Source organism: Pseudoliparis swirei, chromosome 7, assembly GCF_029220125.1.
Source record: "Pseudoliparis swirei isolate HS2019 ecotype Mariana Trench chromosome 7, NWPU_hadal_v1, whole genome shotgun sequence".
NCBI lineage: Eukaryota > Metazoa > Chordata > Actinopteri > Perciformes > Liparidae > Pseudoliparis > Pseudoliparis swirei.
Window position 1 is genome coordinate 14,523,412 of NC_079394.1, and position 18,668 is coordinate 14,542,079.

The 18,668-nt window shown below is 47.8% G+C and overlaps 1 protein-coding gene across 1 annotated transcript in view; it reads right to left on the reverse strand.

Moving 5' to 3' along the window:
- Window positions 1–18,357, reverse strand: part of znf608 (zinc finger protein 608) — a 39,419-nt gene extending 21,062 nt beyond the window's left edge. The window contains 2 exon segments of the mRNA XM_056419635.1: window positions 17,252–18,125; window positions 18,127–18,357. Of these exon segments, the coding sequence (XP_056275610.1) occupies window positions 17,252–18,125; window positions 18,127–18,209 (957 nt within the window). The 5' untranslated portion in view covers window positions 18,210–18,357.
- Between the last annotated feature and the right edge of the window lie 311 nt (window positions 18,358–18,668).

An 18,668-nucleotide genomic window follows, 5' to 3' on the forward strand; every position in this document is an offset into this window, starting at 1 on the left:
GCCTTCATTCCTCTTGATGCGTAGTCAGCTGGGTTAGAAGCCGTGTTGACATACTTCCACTGTGCTGGCCTTGTGTTCTCTCTGATTGTTGATACTCTATTTGCTACGAATGTTTTGAAACGAGCGTCGTCGTTGTCGATGTATCGGAGGACGGTGGTGCTATCTGTCCATAGCACAGACTCTTTGAGGTCCATCCAAGCTCTTCCTTCATGAGCTTATCCATTTTCACTGCAATGGTAGCCGCGGTGAGCTCGAGGCGTGGGATTGTGACAGGTTTAAGCGGCGTCACTCTGGATTTCCCAAAAAGAAATGAGCAGTGGACTCGACCGTGGCTGTTCTCGATGCGGAGGTACGTGTGGCGGCGCAGAGTCTGCCTCGCTAGCGTCGAGATGGTGCAGCTGTGCTGACATCACTGGACCAAATCCTCTGGCTTCCTCCAGAAAGCTGGTGAAAAGCTGTGAACTGGCTCAAATCGGACAGCCAGGCGAGCCATCTGTTTGCCATGTCTTCTGGAATTTCTTCATCAGGTAAGTTTAATCGACAGAGACCCTGAGCGATGGTCTTGAAGAAGAATGAACAGGAATCCAAGGGGTCGATATTGAGCTTACGACCGAGAGAATACCCCTCTGGTGATGGACATGTTCTTCACATGGATCCGGAACTTGAAGGAATCTGATTCTATGCACCAGTCCACCCAGGCCCTTTCCATAGGTAGTTCATCCTTGTCCAGGTCTAGATTCTTGATCTCTTTGCTCTTCTTGTTCGGGAAGATGACAGCACTGCCGGCTGTTGCTCACCACCAGTCAAGCGGAATCCTCCAACTCACACAGTGCAATGAGGTCCTTGGCCAAGGCAGTGGCCTTCTTCTCGACGCCGAGACCAGGCGTCGTCGCGTCGAAGTGCTCTAAGACTAAGACTGTGATTACTCTTTTCCATCCTCCAGGTGATGACCTGTCTTCCATCCGCGCCGTCAGGCAGCTCGGGCATAGTTGGCGACTTGGCCCCGAACAACTGGACCACCATCTTGTACTCACGCCGAGGCTGGCTCAGATCCCCAAAGTGGCCACCAAGGAATCGTAGAAGATCAGAGTCCTCATCACGAACTCTTACTTGATGATGATCTCGTCAATGTCGGCGAAAGTTCGTGTCGAAACCTTGTCAAGACTCCAACCAGACCATTAGTGAGTCCGGTCCTCCTGTAACAGTTCCTCAGTTGACTTCCCTGAAACGACGCGGCACAATCGAAAACAACCCGCAGCTTTCCCTTTTGTGGATGGATCACGCCGTGATGTGGAACGTACCACACTCTGCCGTCGTTGCGATTGCGCTCGTCTTCAGGAACTTCCACTGCGTAGCCTTTGTTCAGCAGGTCTGACATGAAGTTCTTGTAGTCATCGTGGAAGCTGGAGTTCTTAGCAAGTTTCCTTTTCAGGTTTGATGCCCGTTGCTCGGCAACACATCTGTTGTTTGGCATCACCACATATTTGTTTCTGAGAGGCATCCCAATGCTGTAGTGCCCATTGACTTTCTTGATTGTCTCAGTCACAGACTTCATGAACTGAACGTCTTCTCGTGACATTTCTGACTTCTCTTCGCAGGCTTGCTCCAGAAAGTCGTGGTTGTATTGCTGCAACAGCATGCTGTCCACGCCACTGACTGAGATTCTGTTGACTGAAGCCCTTTGACTGCAGTGACTTGACTTGTGGTGATCGTCACGTTTCTTGAGAGGGCCATTAACGACCCACCCGAGAGTCGTCTTTACTGCGTAAGGCCCGTCGCCTTGGCTGTGGATTATCTTCCACGGCTCCATCGCAGAGTGAGCGTTCATTCCAATCAGTATCTCAACATCTGCGTTCAAGATGGCGGCGCGCACGGATGCAGCGGCCCCTCTCTGTCCTGACCATTTGGTGTTTTGTTCTGTTTCTAAATGTTTGTGCAAAAGTTCGTCCAAAAATTGTTCGTCTTCGCCTCGTCTGTCTACGTCGGAACCCAAATATAGTCGCCAGGTTCTGTTAACCATCGGCAGGACCAAACTACACGGCACTCTGGACGCTGAACAAGCGGAAACACTCGCGGAGCACGGATTACTCACCCGGCCTCCACACCGACCACACGGACTCGACTGCCACTCCTCCCCAGAAAGGAGGCGCAAGCGTTGTGAGAGGAAGCAGAAGAGGGGTAAACGAGGAACCCGAGCTAGGCTGGCTAGCAGGCCAACTCGTCCAGCCATACCATCCATTATCATGGCTAATGTGCGATCCTTGGACAATAAAATGGACCACATTAGACTGCTGCAGACGGAGCAGCGAGACGTGAGGAACTGCTGTGTGCTTATCTTCACGGAAACATGGCTAAACGACAACATCCCGACTCTGCTGTGAGACTGGAGCAGCTAACATGCTACCGGCGGACAGAGCCCTCGCTGATGGAGGGAAAACTCGCGGCGGTATGTGTTTACATCCGGGATGCATGGTGCGGGCGCTGCCGTGGTATGTAAACACTGCTCACCACTGGCGGAGTTTATGATCGTAAGTGCGTCCTTTTTATCTGCCGAGGGAATTCACGGCGATTCTGCTAGTCGCTGTTTACATCCCCCCGACCTCCAACAACAGTGACAGAAATGCGGCACTTTGTGAACTGTATCAGGCCATCAGCGAACAACAGACAGCTCACCCAGACGGCTTCACAATCTTTGCTGGAGATTTCAACCATGCAAACCTTAAGACTGTCCTTCCCAAACTACACCAGCATGTTGATTTCCCTACAAGAGGAGACAACATTTTGGATCTGGTCTACACAACCCACAAAGGCCTCCCCTCCCCCCATAGGTCTCTCTCACATCACCGTCATGCTAATGCCAGCATACAGACCCAGAGTGAAAGCCTCCAGACCGGTTCTGAAGCAGGTGTGGCCAGAGGGCCTCCTGCGCTCTCAAGACTGCTTTGACTCAACAGACTGGGGAATGTTTAAACAGGCAGCCACATACAACGACCACACAGACATGGGGAGTACACAGACACTGTTACTTCTTACATTAGCAAGTGCATTGATGATGTGACCCATGTAAAGACCATCACCACTCGGGCTAACCAGAAGCCGTGGCTAACAGGGGAAGTCCATCGGCTGCTGAGGACTAGAAATAGGGTCTTCAGAGCTGGGGACAAACGGACCTGAAAACAGCGAGCCAACCTGTCCCACGGCATCAGGAAAGCAAAAATTCCTACACAAAAAAGATAACCCGGCACTTTAAAGACAGCAGAGACACACGCAGCCTGTGGCGGGGCATTCAGACCATCACAGACTATAAACCCACACCACAGAACTGCGACAGCAACATCTCTCTGCTAAACAACCTCAACAGCTTCTTTGCCCGGTTTGAAGCACAGAACAGCACTCGTCCACACAAGACTCCGCCCCCTCCCCATGATCAGGTTCTGTGCCTGTCTGCTGCCAGCGTGAAGAGGACTCTCTCGTCCATCAACACCCACAAGGCAACAGGTCCAGACAACATCCCTGGTCGTGTGCTGAAGGACTGCGCAGAGGAGCGTAGGACGTCTTCACGGATGTCTTTAATACTTCTCTGAGACAAGCTGTTGTTCCATCATGCTTCAAGGTAACCACCATCATACCTGTGCCAAAGAAATCCACTCCGTCCTGCTTCAACGACTATCGTCCAGTGGCACTGACCCCATAATCATGAAGTGCTTTGAGCGACTAGTCATGTATATCAAATCCATTCTCCCCCACTCTGGACCCTTTCCAGTTTGCATACGGCCAAACGGTCCACGGAGGCTGCAACCTGCTCTGCTCTCCACCCAGCCCTCAGCCACGTGGCCAAACTAGACTCCTATGTAAGAATGCTGTTCATAGACTTTAGCTCAGCATTCAACACAATCATCCCACAACAACTAATCTGCAAACTTGACCAGCTGGGGCTCAACACCTCGCTGTGTAACTGGCTGCTGGACTTCCTGAGTGAGAGGCACAAGCAGCGTGTTGGCAACAACACCTCGAGCAGCATCACACTGAGCACAGGGGCCCCTCAGGGCTGTGTGCTCAGTCCTCTGCTCTTCACCTTGCTGACTCACGACTGCAAAACCAGCTACAGCACCAATCACATGGTCAAGTTTGCAGACAACACAACATTGATAGGTCTCATCACCAAGGATGACGAGACCCTCTACAGGAGGGAGGTCAACCTTCTGACCACGTGGTGCGGAGTCAACAACCTCCTGCTCAACAACAGCAAGACCAAAGAGATCGTTGTTGACTTCCGGAAAGGCCACATCCATCATCCACCACTGACCATCAACGGTGCGGACATTGAGCAGGTCAGCAGCACCAAATTCCTGGGGGTGGAAATCAGTGAGGACCTCTCGTGGACAGCCAACACTACATCGCTGGCAGAAAGCACAGGCGCCTCTACTTCCTCCGGAAACTGAGGAAAGCAGGAGCCCCCATCCATCATGTGCACCTTCTACCGCGGCACCATCGAGAGTATCCTGACCAACTGCATCACTGTGTGGGCGGAAGCTGCACAGACCACAGCAGGAACGCCCTGCAGCGCATAGTGAAGGCAGCTGGAAGGATCATGGGTGCCCCCTCCCCCTCCCATCCCTGCAGGACATATACAACACCGCCTCACCCATAGCGACCTCGATTGTGAGGGACCCTGCCACCCCTCACACGGTCTCTTCAGCCTCCTGCCCTCTGGGAGGAGATACCGGAGCCTCGGGCTCACACCGCCAGGCTGTCCAACAGCTTCATCCACCAGGCTGTCAGGAAGCTGAACTCTCTCCCCATCCTCCCACTCCGTCCTCTTTCAGACTCACATGTCTGAATGCTGCTAGCACAATTTATGTTGTCTATATGTTTACATGTTTTTTACTATTTTTGCACTTTATGTTGTCTATGCACTTTATGTTGTCTATATGTTCACATGTTTTTTACTATTTTTGCACTCTATGTTGTCTATGTTGCACAATTCACTTTATGTTGGACAGAAGAGAAACGCAATTTCGATCTTCTGTATGTTTGCACATATGGAAAATTGACAAATAAAACTGACTTTGACTTTGACTTTGACTTTGATCTGTGGTAACCGTACTTCTTTACGCAGATACGGCCATCTTTCCAAGTCCTTCTCAGCAGGAATATTGTCCTTCGTTACAGGTATGTCTGTGTGGGTGTAGACGTCTGGCAGGCTTATGTACTTGTTCTCTGTCAGACCGCACACTTCCAGATCTGAGAGCACGTAGCAGGACACAGGCTTCTCCTGGCCCATAGTGCGGAGTAACACTTGAGTCTTCTTACCATGGGCCGAGCTGTCTCATCAGCCTTCGGAGCAAAACGTGGCGGAACTACCGAGTCCATGAACGATACGTCTCTATTGTCGTGTTGCTCCTCTTGGATTTGATGCGCATGCCACGATAGACAGGACACAATCATTTCCTCCGGCCCGGTGACTGCCGTGACTTCCCTCTTGACTGGCGTCTTCTTGTGGAGCTGAGTGTCCGCTGGTAGAGCTTTGACCTTTCTCAGGCTTGCTGTACTCTTGGTCAGTGTTCTCGTCCCTTTTGCTGTGAAGCAGGCTTGGGTGTTTCTTGCTGCAGATTTCACAAGTGGCTCTCTTTTTACAGTCTTTTGCCATGTGCCCTTGGGTCAGACACCCGAAACAAAGTCCTTTTCCTTTAATGAACTCAATTCTTTCTTTGTTTGGCAGACTTCTTATTTTGTAACATGCGCTCAGGGTGTGTCTGTTGTTGCAGTACAGGCATGGCTCCTGAAACGCGTTGCTTGTCTGCTTGTTCCTTCTTGGTTCTGAGGCGCCCCCTTCGTCTGGCTTGACACTCGTAGCACAGCCAGTGGTTCTTTTCGGTCCGCCTCCATGGGCAGATTTATAGCTTGACCTGCCTTTTTCTTTCGCTTCGGAGTACTCGTTGACATCACCGAACAGTGGGTCTGAAGCTATCCTAGCTTGTCTGTTGATGTACGTCGTGAGATCAGAGAACTTTGCTCTTCTTCCTTCCCTTTCTTGTATGTCGAAAGCTATGACTCTCCATCTTTCACGAAGTCTGAAAGGCAACTTTGAGAGGACGATCCTCAGGTTGCACGGGCTGTTCATCTCCTCGAGATATTCCATGTCCTTCATGACATTGTTACATCCAGTGAGAAAGATGGAGAAGCTGTGAAGTGACTTTGCATCTTCCGGCTTGACTTGAGGCCATTTGAGAGCCTTATCAACATAGGCTACAGCTATCTTATACTCATTACCATAGTGATAGGTCAAGAGCCTTCTTGCTTCATTGTAGCCTTGTTGTGCGCTCATGTGCTGGCAACTTCTCACAAGTTCCTTTGGCTCACTGCTGGTGAATTGCTCTAGGTAGTACAAGCGGTCTTCATCGTTGTCTGTACGACTGTGGATGATGTGCTCAAAAGCCTTCAGGAATGGCAGGAACTCGAAAGGATCGCCACTGAATATAGGGACTTCTCGTTGAGGTAAGTTCGCTAGTCTTTGTTGTGTGACTAACGTATCTATGATATCCTTCTGGTTCGATATCATTTCGCTGAGTTCAGCCTGCCTTCCATTGGAATTTGTACTTGTGTTGTTGTTTTCATCCTTTACTTGCACATGATGAGACTTGTGTCTAGGTGGACAGTCAAAAGCACTGTTGTGTTGGCTAACTCGAAGACTGCTAGTCAACTTTGGTCTGACATCTGGAGCATGATGTTCGATGGTCGCTGCTGTAGGCATGTTCTTGATGAGGTAGCAATTCATCCCATCGTCGTCCATGTTATCATACTCTTCCATCACTTGTAGCTTTGCTGTGGACTCTGCGATCGCAGTCTCAACATCTAGCTCCTCCATTTGAGCCTTCAACTGAATCTGCTTAGCTTTCCTTTGAGCCTCCAACTGAATCTGCTTAGCTTTCCTTTGAGCCTCCAACTGAATCTGCTTAGCTTTCCTTTGAGCCTCCAACTGAATCTGCTTAGCTTTCATTTGAGCCTCCAACTGAATCTGCTCAGCGTTCATTTGAGCCTCTTCCAACTGCAATGCCTGTTTCTTCTTAAGTGCGGCTGCGCGTGCGAGTAGGGCTGCACGGTTAGCTTCCTCGTTTCTACGCAGTGACGAAGCATGAGATGACGCTTTGGATGACTTTGAGTGTCTGCTGCATACACTTCGTGCGGTGACTGAACTATGATTTTCTTGTACAGCAGATGCACTGTCGTCTGGATCCACATCTTCAGTGTCAGACTCACCCTGCTGTGTCGTCGCTCCAGTCTTTGGGGTCGCATTTTCAGTAGCGGCCTGTTCGCCATCGGCACCGGCGTGCCGTCTTGCTTTTATTATCCACTGCTCCAAACTAGTCAAAAAGTTCTCATACTTCATGAGGTTTGGCTCACTCCAATACCGCTGGTCAGCGTCCCTTTCATCGTCAGATAACAGTTCACTAACTGCATTGTTCACTTCAGCAAATCGATTCAGAAATTTGGAGTAATCACTGAGATGATCCTTTTCCACGATGAGAGCATTGGAATCATTTATCATGAGAATTTCTATTTCTTCCGTTTTGGAGACCAGACGTGCTAATGCACGTTTCCTGAGCTTCATCTGTTCATCAAGTTTATTTTCTAGGGCCTTTGTGGTCAACTTGATCCTTCTTTTAATGTCTAGCTCGACATTGCCTTCCATCCTGGTTTCATCCAAATCAGACATTTCAATTGGCTATTATTGTTAGACAAGTCTCTTATTATAGCAAGCTCTTGCAAACTTCTGAAATCCAGATCGACAGGGCTGTCTTTATTTCCAGAATAAACTCGAGCTTCTTCGTGGCTAGATATGACAAGCTAGCAATAGCACTTTTTTCAAATGTCCTGTGTGGCCAATGTCTCGTAGCACATCTTATTTGTTCATTCAATGTTGTTCTTTGTGTACTCATCCATCATCGTAGAAGCCGACCGCATATCCGGTCTGCTGCACAGCGTTGTAGACGGCGATAGCTAATCCTGTAGCTGGTTAGCTTCCTTCGTTAGCAGCACGGCGTTGTCACCGCCGCAGCTCGCTAGCCCCGTCGTCCGCAGCACCGCCTTGTCATCGGCGCTAGCTGCCCTTTAGCTGGTTAGCTTCCTTCGTCGGCAACACGATGATCTTCTCTCGCCCTCGGCGACTGTTTTCTACTTAATGTAGCGGCTAAAACTCCCTTTGTGTCATCGGTAGATGTTTCTTGACATTTCCATTAGTTTTACCACTCTTAAACGGAAAGAACGAGTCTACGCGTGTAATGTATTTCAACAACGGTAGAAAACAGTGAGTTCGCTCCGTTCCTTTTACTGAATTTTGGAGCACGTGAAACAAGTCCGCCCGTTGATATATCAATGCGCGAGCTCAATACGTCACAACTCACCTCTGATTATTCTAAACAATGCAAATTATAACATACAATTATGCAATCACTATAACGAACAAATCTAAATATGAATCTAAATAATATAGTATCTAAATCTGAGTCTAAATTACAATTACAATTACAATATGGAAAATGGCACTAACAGTAGGATTTGGTCAAAAATGATGTTTCCATGGGGACATTTTGTCTGTATTTTTCCGACAGTTTATTAAAGATGTTTTATAGGAGCTGAGGTTATATTTGTAATATTTGTGATATGCATGAAAACTGTGAGTCTCCCCTGATCCGTCTGGTGACTCCCACACCAGAACCACCCATCACCCCTTCCTCCAAACCACAAAGCAAATTAACTAGAAAAGAAAAAAGAAGCCCCGGTCCCCGGTGTTTTCTGCCAGGCATTAAACGCCTCTCAGACGACCAGAATAACAACGCATGGCAAAAATAATCAAAACACACGCAAGGCGGCGGCTCCCTTGTGTGTTGAACGCGACAACAAATCATCTTTTCTCACACTGTTAATAAAACACAACAAAACTCAGAAAAACACAGAAAAAAACAACAGAACTGCAGAGATGAGATGTATATGTTAAATATAAAACTGGTTAGCATTAAGATGTACCGGTAGATATGTTCGTAAATATAAAGCTGCTTTGCTTAGCTTAGCATCAGGATGTAGATATATGTTCGTAAATATGAAGCTGGTTAGATTAGCTTAGCATCAATGTGTAGATATATATGTTCATAAATATAAAGCTGGGTAGCTTAGCTTAACATCAAGATTTAGATATATGTTCGTAAATATACAGCTGGTTAGCTTATCATTAAGATGGAGATATATGTTCGTAAATATAACGCTGGCTAGCTTATCTTAGCATCAAGATGTAGATATATGTTCGAAAATATAAAGCTGCTTAGCATCAAGATGTAGATATGTAGATTCATACATACACTATTAATATATATAAACTTTGGAAACACTGGTGTTAGGAAAACAATTTTTGGGACTTTCCGAGGCACCCTTAAAAAAGTGGGCGGGACCTTACACATGCTTACAGCATTATTTCCAGTGCAACCAACGGGGCTTTTAAAATAAAAGGTGGAGCATTGGCCAATGACGGAGGAGGAGCTGTATGAGACGGACTTCAGAGCAGGAAGTCAAACGGCTTCATCTCTCTTTGTGGCATCAAACTCTCACCGCTTCATTCTCAGTTCTTAATAAAGGTGCATCTGTAACCACTGTAACAGTTTAGCTCCACACCTTCCTTTTTTTATTTGTTTTTTTCATCCCGTCTCTAACTATCATGTCATTCCAGATCCTGCTTCCCATCTCGTCAGTCCAACTCCCTTCACCTGCCTCTGATCACTCCCTCGTTAGTCCCTCATTACCTTCACCTGGTCTTCATGCCCATCTCACCTGTTGCCCATTCCCTAATTAGTCCCTGTCTACTTAGGTTCCCTCACTTTTGCACTTGTCCTCTGCCAGATTGGCTTGTGTTCCCAGCCCAAGCGCTCACGCGTTACTAGAGTCAAGATATTTCGTAGTGTTCTGTTCTGAATTAAGTTCTAAGTAAAGATAATTATTTGCAGTGCTGTCGCCGGAGTCGTGCTTTTGGGTCCACTCTAATAGCTCCGAGACAACCACGGTGACTCTGAAGAGATGAAATTAAAATGCAAAAATGTGTTTTCAGATATCAGCCGTTAAATCCAGCAAGACACTCTAAAGTCTCTAATTAAACAAAGACGTTCTTCATCTTTGGATTCTTTGCTTTAAAAAAATCAATCTTAAATCCCATTTTTATAACTTCAGACTCAGTGGCGGCTCCTGAAAAAATTCTCAGGGGGGGCAATTTTTTGGATAATGATTAACCCTCCCAAAACCACAGAACTTCAGACAGCTGTCTATGTGTAGCTTCATCACAATGCCATCAAGTCATGTGACTCCAGTCAGTGTGACGGCTGTGACTGAACTCTGTCTGTGAGCTTGTAGTTAGTTCATAAGCACAGACAGCCAGTCTGAGGCTGTCTGTCAGTAATCCATTTGGTGACTTTTTCAACTCCAATAAGGGGCAAATTTGGTATTCATGAAAGTTTACTCGCTCTGAACTCAGGCTGTCATCAACTGTACAGACACCCTCAGATTTAAATAATTATAATAATAAATATAAGAATCCCCATTTGTGACTCCTGCATCTGTGCTTTTTCAAATAATAGAATAAATAAAATTGCAATCACTTTCAAGTAAACCAGATTGCTCCACCATACAAGAAAAAAGCTCAATGTTGAGCTTTTGTTTTGAAGGGCAACAGCAGAAGAGCCGAACTCACGGAGGTAAGACCTGGCAAGTCGCCAAGAATCTCGGCTGTCGCGCAGGCGCAACTTGTTAATGCCGTAACGTAAACATTTACATGAAGGTACAGGCACTTCAACATTTATTTATTCATGACTTAGTTTTATGTCTTTGTACTTTGACCTTGTGTAATATGTGAAGTTATCAATAAAGGTCTTTCTGCATTTCCCCTGCGCCTCACCTGTAGTCCTACGTTCCTCTTTCAGGGAGCACAGCTGAGAACACGGCTGTCAGAGAACCCGTTTTTAGGCGTTCATTAAAATCAGGCGGAGATCTTTTCTGACGTCGTTCTTCCAGTCAGGAAGAAAAAGTTTCAGAAGACACTTCAGAAAATTTTCGAGAATGAGGAACAATGTGTTTCTGATTTTATTTTCATTTTATTTTGTAGAGCGACAGGGAATGTCTCAGAGATCGACCGGTCGATCGCGATCGACGGGTTGACGACCGCTGGTCTAGGAGGTCCTGATGGTATTGTTGCCAATGTGTCTTCATTGTTACGCCGACCGAAAGGAGTCTCTTTCAAAGAAAGAATTGAATCGCTGCTGTTGCCCTGAGCACCGGCCATCTCCACTGAATATGTCTCTGTCGAAGCTGTATGACGTAATGATACGCTTTTACGTCGATTACTGATGACAAGACCTGGAGGGGCGACTCCTCCCGGAAGCCATAGAGAATGCATTGAGAGCTCTGTTTAGTGAAAAAAAGGGATCAATGTGCACTGTCCCTTATTAAATAAACCATTTAAATAAAAAAGATTTAACATGGGAGTCAATGGGAGAGGTCTGGGGCGATTTTCATTTCGCCCAAAGTTGCCCTTCTGGGGCGGGGCAATTTGAAGCACGACTTTAGGCTGACTGAATGACTGTTACCTGATTCGAGAATGACTTACAGAGGCAGATCAGACGCTCTCGTGGTAGAATCCGACACATTTTTTATTTTTTCCCCCCTTTCCCCCTCGGGCCTAGGCAGTGCGTCGCCCCAATCGCCCTGATGGACAAGCCGCCCCTGTTCAGACTGCAGAAAGAAATCCTGTTTGTCTTTACATCCATCTTTTCATCTATCCAACTTTTTATCTGTCTTGCATCCATCTTTACATCCAATTTTAGATCATCTTTTTAACCATCTTTACATCCATCTTCTCATCCGTCTTTACATCCGTCTTTAAATCGGTATGTTTTTTCAGCCATCTTAATTCACCTCCTCATCCTCTACTCCTCAATGCTTTACTTCCTGTCTCTTTTTCTCTCCATCCTCTCTTCCTCCTGTTTCCTGTTCCTTCTCCCCTCATCTCACCCCTCTCTTTCCCCCCCATGTCTCTTTCTTTGTTCTTGTCCTCATGTCCTTACCCTCTTTTCCTTCATTTCCTCTTCCTCCTCTCCTCCTCCTAAACCTTATTCCATCTCTCATCCCTCTGCAGTTATCCATTCCTTCCTTTCTTCTTTTACCTATAGCTCTCTCCTCCCTTACCTTCCTTCCCTCACATCCATTATTTTTTCTTCTGCAGTTCTTTCCCTCCCATCTTCTTCATCCTCTATTTTTGTGTTATATCTTGTCATCATTTCCTCTCAAATGTCCCCGCCCCACTTCTTCTTCTTTTCTTCCTCCTCTGCTCCCCTCATCCCTCTCTCCTCCCTTTTTCTTGTCCTTTGTTCTTGTCCTCATGTCCTCCCCGTCTCCCCATCTTGTACCTGCTTCTGTTCTCTCCTTTTCTTATCTTCGCCGAACCTCGCTTCCTCCTTTTCTTTCTTAATTTTCCTCCTCATATTTCCTTTATTTGCTCTTTCTGCTTGTATTTCCTCCCATCTTCCTCCCCTTTTCTCTTCCTTGCCTCTCATTCCCCTTTCCTTTCCTTTCAACCATTACTGTCGTCTCTATTTTGATATTTTCTTTTTTTATACCGTTTTTTATTGTCCTCTTTCCTCCTTTCTCCCCTCTTCACTGCGCCTTATATTTCACTTCCTCCCCTTTCTTCTTGTCCTCACTTCCTCCTCCTCTCCCTCTCCTCTCCTCTTCCTCCTCCCCTCCTATTAAATCCTCCAGTGAGCAGCCACACCGACAGTTTTTCCCCCCAGACAGAAATCATCCCTGTCTTTATTGCCAGGCCGCTGAAAGAGGAAGCAGTGTGTGTGTGTGTGTGTGTGTGTGCAGACAATCCGTGTGTGTTTGTGTTCTTTTGCGAATGGTAGCCATCTTTTTTTGCCCATTTCGTCTCTCTATTTCTCTCCCTACAGCGTCTCACACTCTCTCACACACACGCACACAAACACACACACACGCACACACACACACCACTTAACTTCCCATTGAAAGACGAGCTCTAATGGCGTGACATTACTCGGTGCCATAATAACTCCTGCTGCTGCTAAAACATGTGAAAACCAACAACCACTTCCTTTCCCCTCGCCGACACCAGCAGCCGCTCAATCAGCCGCTAACAATAATTATGCCGGGGGCCCGATGCTGCGCGAACCGACCTCCCCGAGTCGCTTGCAGCATTTTTTTTCTCACAACGACGTTATTACAAAGCGGCTTTCAACATGGCAGCCGACGCACCGCCGGGGACACGTCGCCATCAGGCTGGAGACTAACTGACATGACACTGACGACGCAGTGAAAAACAATCTTTAATAACGCAAGATGAATAAAACCCTGAGCAGCAGTTCATCTGATGGACGAGAACATGTGACTAAAACACAGGGTTCTCCACAGCTGTATGTTCTGAAGGAACCTTAATGATGTTCTCCATCGGCATCATGAGGACGCTCATTCACATATTTGATCAATAATGATCCTCCTCGTGTGAAACAAGAAGTCAACCCTGATTTATTTATCAAGCAACTTGTGTATTTCAGTAACGGCACCTCTCTGGTTATTATAACCCAAACTACCATCTCAGTATTATCAGTTTTATTGTCTAAACATAACTAAATAGTTCAGTTGTAGAAACACAACTAATTAGTTGTGTTGTCTAAAAATAACTAAGTAGTTTTATTGACTAAATATAACTAAATAGTTTTATTGTCTAAACATAACTAAATAGTTTTATAGTCTAAACATAAATAAATATTTTAGTTATCTAAACATAAATAAATAGTTTCATAGTCTAAACATAAATAAATATTTTAGTTATCTAAATATAACTAAATAGTTGTATTGTCTAAACATAAATAAGTAGTTTTATCGTCTAAACATAAGTAAATAGTTTAGTTGTCTAAATATAAATAAGTAGTATTGAGTAGTATTATCTCTTTTCATAAACATATTATTCGTGGACAGCAGCTCCAGCATTGAGGAACATCTTCAGGTTTCTCTCTCCCCCGCTGTGAAGAAGCTTTCTAACCACAGCTCCACTAAATTCTCCTCATTTCTTCTCCTCTGCTCTGATCGGCGGTGATGAAAGAATCCTTCCTGTGCTCTCAGACGGGGAGCGGCGCTTCCTCAGTGGGGAGGAGATAAGAAGGGAAGAGCTGCAGTGGAGTAAAGTCTGGAAGAGGCCATTGTTGAAGGAAGCGACAGAGCGATTGGGAGACGTCCTCCAGCCCCACATAAAGTCCTCCAGCCTCTCATGAAGTCCTCCAGCCTCTCATGAAGTCCTCCAGCCTCTCATGAAGTCCTCCAGCCTCTCATGAAGTCCTCCAGCCCCTCATGAAGTCCTCCAGCCTCTCATGAAGTCCTCCAGCCTCTCATGAAGTCCTCCAGCCCCTCATAAAGTCCTCCAGCCTCTCATGAAGTCCTCCAGCCCCTCATAAAGTCCTCCAGCCTCTCATGAAGTCCTCCAACCCCTCATGAAGTCCTCCAGCCTCTCATGAAATCCTCCAGCCCCTCATAAAGTCATCCAGCCTCTCATGAAGTCCTCCAGCCCCTTATGAAGTCCTTCAGCCCCTCATAAAGTCCTCCAGCCTCTCATGAAGTCCTCCAGCCTCTCATAAAGTCCTCCAGCCCCTCATGAAGTCCTCCAGCCCCTCATGAAGTCCTCCAGCCTCTCATGAAGTCCTCCAGCCTCTCATGAAGTCCTCCAGCCCCTCATGAAGTCCTCCAGCCACTCATGAAGTCCTCCAGCCTCTCATGAAGTCCTCCAGCCTCTCATGAAGTCCTCCAGCCTCTCATGAAGTCATCCAGCCTCTCATGAAGTCCTCCAGCCCCTCATGAAGTCCTCCAGCCTCTCATGAAGTCCTCCAGCCTCTCATGAAGTCCTCCAGCCTCTCATGAAGTCCTCCAGCCTCTCATGAAGTCCTCCAGCCCCTCATGAAGTCCTCCAGCCTCTCATAAAGTCCTCCAGCCTCTCATAAAGTCCTCCAGCCCCTCATGAAGTCCTCCAGCCTCTCATGAAGTCCTCCAGCCTCTCATGAAGTCCTCCAGCCCCTCATGAAGTCCTCCAGCCTCTCATGAAGTCCTCCAGCCCCTCATGAAGTCCTCCAGCCTCTCATGAAGTCCTCCAGCCTCTCATGAAGTCCTCCAGCCTCTCATGAAGTCCTCCAGCCCCTCATGAAGTCCTCCAGCCTCTCATGAAGTCCTCCAGCCTCTCATGAAGTCCTCCAGCCCCTCATGAAGTCCTCCAGCCTCTCATGAAGTCCTCCAGCCTCTCATGAAGTCCTCCAGCCTCTCATGAAGTCCTCCAGTCCCTCATGAAGTCCTCCAGCCTCTCATGAAGTCCTCCAGCCTCTCATGAAGTCCTCCAGCCTCTCATGAAGTCCTCCAGCCTCTCATGAAGTCCTCCAGCCTCTCATGAAGTCCTCCAGCCTCTCATGAAGTCCTCCAGCCTCTCATGAAGTCCTCCAGCCTCTCATGAAGTCCTCCAGCCTCTCATGAAGTCCTCCAGCCTCTCATGAAGTCCTCCAGCCTCTCATGAAGTCCTCCAGTCCCTCAACACAAAACATTCGTCTGATTACTTTTGATTCATTAAAGAAAATAAATGACCATCAAAACGTGAGCAGAGGTCGACTGAATAAGTTCTGGTTGTAGTTTTGGTTCTGTTTTGGTTTTAGTTCTGGTTTTGGTTTTGGTTCTTGGTTTGGGTTCTGGTTCTGATTTCACAAAACACTAGGTGCGTTCAGGGACCGTCTAAATGTAGGTTGAAATAAAAGCGGATCTATTCCATGGGATGTGCATAGATGTGATTAATACCCGGTTCTCTCTAATTTAACCTTGTGTGATATTCAGGCTGCTTCCTGTTCTCCTCCTGCCACCAGGGGCTGATCCTGCTAATCCAGTTTTTGTATTCAATTTAAATTAAACGCATCAGGGGGGGGGGGGGGGTGCTAGTGAGAGTGTGTTCACCTGTAAACGCGCATCACGGCTGAGCGATGCGCGCGCCACTCGCTGTCTGTAAGCGCTGCGCGTGCAGACAGCATTTAACGGAGCGGAGCAGCGCGTGCGCTCTGATCGCTCTTTTAATTAAGTATCGAGGCTAAGAATATGCTAAATCACATCGTGTTTAACGTACGGGTACTTCGTTAGTATCGCTACACCGTGCAGCGTGACAGCAGCAGATGTAGCGGACTAACATTCAAGCTAACCTAACTTCCCAAACGCTGTCGACATCTGAACGCTGAAATAATAATAATAATTGCGTAGTCGTGTTCCGACAGCTTATTATCTTTAAATGTGTTGCTTGGGAGAAAAAGGCGGAAATACACTTTGTACAACCTTCTCTCCTTCTCTACTTCCTCAATCTCCACCTCCTCCACTATCTCCATCGCCACTTCCTCCATCTCCACTTCCTCCATCTCCACTTCCTCCATCTCCACTCCTCCATCTCCACTCCTCCCTCTCCACTTTCTCCATCTCCACTTTCTCCATCTCCACTTCCTTAATCTCCTCTCCTCCATCTCCACTTCCTCTCCACTTCCTCCATCTCCTCTCCTCCATATCCACTTCCTCTGCACTTCCTCTATCTCCTCTCCTCCCCCTCCACTTCCTCATAGATTCCTCCATCTACTCTCCTCCCTCTCCACCACCTCCTTCTCCACTCCCTTAATCTCCTCTTCTCCATCTCCACTTCATCTTCACTTCCTCTATCTCTTCTCCTCCATCTCCACTTCCTCTCCACTTCCTCCATCTCCACCTCCTCTCGTACATAAATAGTTGCTCTCTTTCTTTTGGCTTAAATCTCCAGTATTAGCAAAGACCCCCGGATTAAATGGAAGGAAGAGGAGGAGGAGGACGACGACACACTGCTGCCTCCTCTCTTCATCTCTCCTCTAAAAGTCACAATAATAATCTGTCTATCATCTTAAATATGAGACGACAGACAACAAAAGGGAATAAAGAGATTCTCTCTCTTCAGGCGTCTGTGGCCTTCACGTGTGTTCGGAATATTATATATATATATATATATATATATAATATTCCGAATACATATATATGATACAAAAGACACGCGTGTCCTCTATGTAATGGCTCCCACCTATACCTGCGCGTCTCGCGCAGCTGCAGGTGAGGTGTGTCAGTGTTGTGTTCAGGGCCCGTCGGCCTCCACACAATAACCGCCTCTTACCTTCTCGGCTCCTCGGTGCTTCTTGGCCGCCGGCGTGTCGTCATGCTGCCGCCTGACAACAAGCGCGCCGCCGCTTTGTACTCCACAATCCAGCCCGCTGTTGCTGCTGCTGCTGTTGTTGTTGTTGCTGTTATTGTTGTTGTTGACGTCGGTAATGTCGCCGTTATCTCCCGGGATCCGGGGCTCCGGCGCGGCGCGGTGGCAGTGTCCGGCGCCGTGAGGGAAGAGAGGATGCTCGGGTAGGGCGCGCGACGGGAGGAAGACGACGGAGGGAGGAGGAGGAGGAGGAGGAGGAGGAGGAGGAGGAGGAGGCGGAGACGAGCCATCGCCGGGCTTATCTTTCCTCGTCCGGGCAGGAGGAGAAAGAGGAGCGGCGGCGTCCAGGTCCCGGTCCCGCTCCCGGTCCCTGTCCCGGTCCTGCTCTCGGTCCCGGTCCCTCTTCCAGCCCCGGATCACGTTCTTCCCCTTCCTCTCCTCCTTGCCTTTGGCGCATGTCGCAGGAGAGGCCGTGGGCACCGCGCAGACGCCGTTGCTGTTGATGATGTTGTTGTTGTTGTTGTTGACACCGCCGTCCACGTCCCTGCTGACCGCTGAGAGCATCTCCAGACCTTCTCCACCGCCGCTGCGTCCTTGAGCCTCCCGACGCCGCTGCGCACGGACCCCGCCGCGCACCTCCGCCGCAGCCGCGCAGTGTTCCTCCTCCTCCGGTTCCTCCTCCGGCTCCTCTCGCCCCTCCCGACCGGCTGCTCGGCTGCGATTAAGCGCGGATCTCCTCTCCTCCGACCCGGGTCCCCGGGTCTGGAGCGAGGGAAGGGCCGCGTGTATGTCGGCGCTGGGGGATGAGGAGGAGGTGATGAAGAAGAAGGAGGAGGAAGGAGGAGGAGGAGGTGCAGTCCACCAGCAGCCCTCCGTTTTCCCCGGCTCTCTCCTCGGGTCCTTTGTGGATCGTAATCAGCATTCAGGTCCTAGCCGGCCCGACGCAGTGAGGTCCATATCCGGCCCGGTCCGCCATGCGCACCGGCTGAGTGACAGCTGCACGCGATCATTAAAAATAAATGAATAAATACACATTTATGTATCAAAAGAACACAACACATCCCAGAAATACTGCGAAATAAACAAAAAAATAAACTAATGAAATGATGTATTCCATTGTGTCTTTTGTATTTTCATTATAATAATAATAATTATTATAAAAACGTTCTTAGTGAATACAGTGTTGTTTTTTATTTAGCCACACATTTTATCGTGAAAATAAATTATAAACACAAATAAATGAGATGTCGGGGGCGCCGTTCGCTTTATTGTTGAAACACCTTCTCAGGTGAGTCTGATTGGATGAAGCCTCATCAGCTGCTCCAGAGTCTGAGCTGAAGGAGATTCTGGTGAACCTGTATGACGTCATCCGATTTCACCA